This window comes from Takifugu flavidus, chromosome 6, assembly GCF_003711565.1.
Source record: "Takifugu flavidus isolate HTHZ2018 chromosome 6, ASM371156v2, whole genome shotgun sequence".
Lineage (NCBI taxonomy): Eukaryota > Metazoa > Chordata > Actinopteri > Tetraodontiformes > Tetraodontidae > Takifugu > Takifugu flavidus.
The window spans coordinates 16,871,171-16,875,900 of record NC_079525.1 but is presented as its reverse complement, the minus strand read 5'-3'; the positions used below and the strand labels follow the sequence as shown (position 1 = coordinate 16,875,900).

Below are 4,730 nucleotides of genomic sequence, written 5' to 3'. Positions count from 1 at the left end.
TCTTTGTACAAAATGGGGAGGGGAACCAGCTTCAAAAACAAAACTGCAATTTCTCCCATGAATCATCACTGATCACAATTATGTACTGCTGAGTTAAAGGCCAAAGAAAGTGCTTTATAGAAGACTGAATGTTTTAAATCACATTTGGGGAATGAAGACCTGAACTCACCTACATGATAAAGGTGAATTTAAAAACATAAAGATGAATACTGCATATCAGAGATATCTATCTCTCTAGAGAGAGAGATAGATAGATATATAACGATATAATTTCCTATGACAAATGAAAAACAGAATCTTCAAAAAAAAGTAAAAACCAGATTTGTCAGTAAACTACTAAAGTCTAAATTTGTTCATTGTTAGTTTCTACAGGCTGTAGAATTTGAGCAACTTCCTGTTTAACAGACTGCGCATCAGAATCACATGACATGATCATGTGATTTCAGTGACCAATCAAAAAAAGATCCTGTCTCAGCCAATCACAAAATTGGTCGTCTGCAAAAAATTATTCCGATTGCAGTACTGGAGTGTGTTCAATTGGGGGCACTCAAGAAGATTGCTGAGAAAACACAATTCAGGTTTTAATATTGCAATGAGGGCAAATTTCTGTAACTTATACAGATCAGTCACTAGGGGCACTGGAATGCTTTTACAGGGTTTTCTTTGTGAGGACCATGGAAAATGTCCTCACAAGTAAAAATGTCCTCACACGTAAGGTCGTTTGTCAATGTGTTGTCCTCACAAATTTAGTAATAGAAGAACACACACACAATACTATGTGAAATATCAAATTCTTATCCATTATAACACAAGCCCTTTCTTTTCACAATTAAAACATTTTATTTCAAAAAGGATTGCAGCAACCATCACATAGAAGTGAGTTGTTGGGAAAAACCTCTGGATCTGCTGGGGGACTGATGTGGTCCCAGGACGGAGTTACAATGCTCTCTTGTGTTTGTCCCACCAGCTCTTGGTGCTGTTGACTTTGAGGGCCTCCCTGTAACTATTGATGTCTCCTGAACTCTGCCCAAAATGCAGGTTACACACACTGCGACGCAAACACACACACACACAGCACTTTAGCACTGTTGCTTAGTCCAGAGTCAAATATTCATACAGACTTTAACTATTACATCACAGTGCCCCTTTTTGAATTGTTTCAATATAAGTTCCCAAATTTTAGAGCTGTTTTAGCTTTGCCATCTTTGTCTTTCTTTACAGATTACGCCTCCTACATATAGATTAGTACACAACAGAATGAGATATTGGTGTCATAGATTTCTGTTTTCAAGCCCAGAAAGCGGGACACTTTAGCAATCATTGGCATTAAATAACGCCTCGGCGACCCACACGGCAGCAGTTGAGCAGGACTAACGTTAGAATAATTACCCTGAAGGCACGTTTGACGGATAACACTGGAGTGGATTCACAGGAAATGAGCTTCCAGTTGTTCCTGAAGAACACAAAAATGACCAGCATCAATAAAAGCATTTAATACAAACCATAAATGTCACGTTCTACTTTAAGTATGAGTCTGTGGTCGTGCCTTGCAATAATGGACTGGGGTGTCCATACGTGGGGCCACATGGACAACAGTTCACACCAAAGGTCTTGGGATATCTCAACAAGGATGGTGGGCCATTAGGGCTCCCTGTGCACATCTGGATAGGTGGTTTTGCATGTGACAAACTATAGATCATTCATTTTAGCATACCATTTCAAGAGTTTTGTTTTTTATCTCCACCATGTCACTGCTGGTCTGTATCTCTATTACCTGATTAATGTTGATCTGATGAATCAAACTTTCTTCTTGGAGAGGAACCTGGGAGATATTGTCGGCTGAGCTTTACCAGTGATAAAGCATGCACCAAAAGATATAAAGGAATAAGGGATGAGTTTAACACACAATTCCAGCAGTTCCCATTAAAGGAGCACAGAAATGCCATTTCAACGCCACGTTTCAGGACTTACTCCATGTTGTCATTTCTGACATAACGAGCAGAAAGCGGTGGGTTGTCCATGACTCTGCCAGGTCTGGAGAGGAGGAAGCAACACTTCCAATTAAAGCACCCTCCCGAAAATAAAAAGCAAAGCAAAACTAACACATAGATGTATGAATATTATATTTTACCCCAATCTGTCACTAGCATGGTTATTTTTATTATCCAAGTGCTCCGCCCTCTTCTCCAGTTGCTCTATCTTCTTCTTCAGTTGCTTCTTCTCTTTCCTAAGTCCATTTTTCTCTTCCTTTTCTTTTTTTATTTCCTGCTGGAGGCTCTGCATCTTCTCCACAGTCTCCTCATGCTCGTTCTTTGCTTTCCCTCCTGGCACGTTGCACAGCTCCCCCTCCAGAAAACTTCTAACCTTTTGGAGATGGATTAATGCCTGACGACACACAAAGGTGGAGGATCAAACAGCTGGTGAATGTGGAATTAGCTGCAGCATCTGGTTAATGCTCCATATGTTCCCGGCTTGTCAAAAAAAGTGGCTGTAGTTGTTGCCAATTTAGTCAGCCTCATCTCAGTAATGGCGGTGGGTTCGGCCACGCTTTACCTGCTCATTATCCTCAAGGTGCAAGGAGGACCCCATTTTTTTGTGAGAAGCCACCCTCTCCTGGGCATTCGCTGCTTTCATTTTGTCCATCTCCATCTCCAGGCTGGAGGCGAGGTGTTTGTATTCCTTCTCCAGTTGTTCCACCCTCTTCTCCAGTTGCTCCTGCACTGGTCTTGCTGCTTGGCCCGTTTTCAGAGCTTTGTCACTTGTCTCCTTTAGCGTTTCTTCCTCCCTCCTGGACATGTCCCACCTATCCTTTGTTGTCTTCTCCAGGTCCTGCTTTAGCTGATTGTCTTGTCTAGGTTGGTTCAAAGTCTGGAGACATAAACAAGGACAGATCTCACTCTTAATGTATATGTAGAAGGTCCAACACAAATCTGTGAGTCCCTGTGATTGTGTATAAAATAGGTTTTGACCTTAAATTTGACACCAATGTTAGTTTGAACACCTGATCTTCATCTGAATGAGTGTTTTTAATGTATCTCACCCCTATCTGTCTGTCGACTTCCAGTTCTTCCATAAGAATTTCCTTCCTACTCACCAGATCTGCTTTCTAATAGGCAGACAGAAACCTTTAGTGCACGTGTTCTACAGTGTTTAAGAGCACAGTTCTGATCAGAAAAGGCTTGTCTGCAGCATATCCTCTGGGTAAGTCAGTGATTTCCACAACTCGGTTTTTGTCACAGCCGCATCACATCACCACTGGTCTGGCACAGGACACGTGCACTGCTCTCACCTTCTGGGAGTGTTCCAGCTTCATCTGTTCTATCTGCTCGTCAAACTGTAAACGAAGGCTCCCCAGTTGTTCACAATGGGAAGCCTGCAGAGCTTCTCTCTCTTCCTGCATTGAAGCCAACAAACTCTGCCTCAAAGCAGACTCCTGAATTAAATATAAGAGGAGAGATCAGGACTCAGGATCCTCTTTTCCTGCATCCAGTTGCAAATGCCGACCTCATCCATGTATTTCTGTCTGATGTTGTTTATCTCTCTCAAGTGGTCCAACCTCAGCATCTCCACTTTCTTCTTATGATCCTGTTCCATTTGAACTCGAGTCTCCTGGAGAGCATCAGCCAGCTAGAGAAACACAAGTGGTCAGTTCTCACCACCAAATAACACAAGTCCGACTTTTAAGTCATATTTAAAGAAAAATGAAGAATTGAACGTGTGCCCAGTAACCTTTTTCTTGTAGTCTGCTATGTACTTCTTCCTCCAGTTCTGTATGTTCACCTTCATACAAACAGGTATAGACACAGATTTAGACCAACCTTTGAATATAACATGCTCCAGCGCACTTTACCGCAAACCCGTTCAGAGTTCGATTTTTTTGTGGATGAGTTATAGCGAGGAAAAAGCAAAGGTTTTTTTTTTTTTTTTTAAAGCCAAATGTACGTGGCTTTTTTCTGTCACGAGCTGGAAAGTTTTCTGCAATAAATAAAAAACAGATCAAAATTGTCTGGTTACCCTCTGGCTTTCCTCCAGGTCCTCCTTCAGCTTCTTGTTCTCTTCTTGGATCTGAAAGTCTAACTCTGACTTGAATTGCTCCATTTCTTGCCCCAACTGGGCCTTCGTTCTCTTCATTTCAGCTGCTTGCTTATCCTTGGCAGTCTTCATTAAAGTTTCATGCTCCATCCTGAACAAAGAACCCCGTATAAGATCAAATATTGAGAATCTCACCAAGCAGCACAGAAATATGGCTATTTTTGACACGATCTATGACGTATATGAATACTTAAACACAATATCATGCTCTAAATAACATTCATATGGACCTGATGTTTATTTGCTTTTCCTCTTTGTCTTTTTCAGAAACTTCTTTCTTTTCATTCTTCTTCTCTTCTTTGACATCCCCTTGTGATGGTGTTTTGGGTATTGATTTTTCTTTTGTTTGTTGAGCCTCTAATCTGTGAAAATCTGCCTCCATGTTCTGTTTGCATTTACGGCTCCATAACAGAGGAGAATTAGATCTAAACACAAAACATTTACATTTTATATGAAGATTTAAATTGAAAAGTGCTATAAGGTTTGGCCGTGTCATAGACCAAACTATATCACAGTAAATGTAAATGACTAATTGACGTGTTAATGGTCAGGTTTTCATTGAAGGAGCTAATGAGATCCTGATAAACTTGCAAACTACACCCCATTTTTAAATGTAGCCGTGGTCAATGGTGATTGAT

At 40.8% G+C, this 4,730-nt stretch overlaps 1 protein-coding gene across 2 annotated transcripts; it reads right to left on the bottom strand.

Moving 5' to 3' along the window:
- Positions 1–6: 6 nt before the first annotated feature.
- On the bottom strand, positions 7–4,262 carry LOC130527375 (trichohyalin-like). 2 transcript variants are annotated; one of them, XM_057035767.1, is made up of 12 exons: positions 4,015–4,262; positions 3,730–3,780; positions 3,505–3,627; positions 3,290–3,433; positions 3,041–3,106; positions 2,554–2,868; positions 2,132–2,385; positions 1,972–2,034; positions 1,775–1,844; positions 1,547–1,661; positions 1,390–1,453; positions 7–1,048 (listed from the first exon to the last, which is right to left on the bottom strand). In XM_057035767.1, the coding sequence occupies exons 1-12, from the start codon at positions 4,180–4,182 to the stop codon at positions 937–939; spliced, it is 1,545 nt and encodes a 514-aa protein (XP_056891747.1). In that variant the 5' UTR covers positions 4,183–4,262; the 3' UTR covers positions 7–936. The 2 variants fall into 2 exon arrangements, with proteins under 2 accessions (XP_056891747.1, XP_056891748.1); XM_057035768.1 differs by lacking the exon at positions 3,041–3,106.
- Positions 4,263–4,730: the final 468 nt, after the last annotated feature.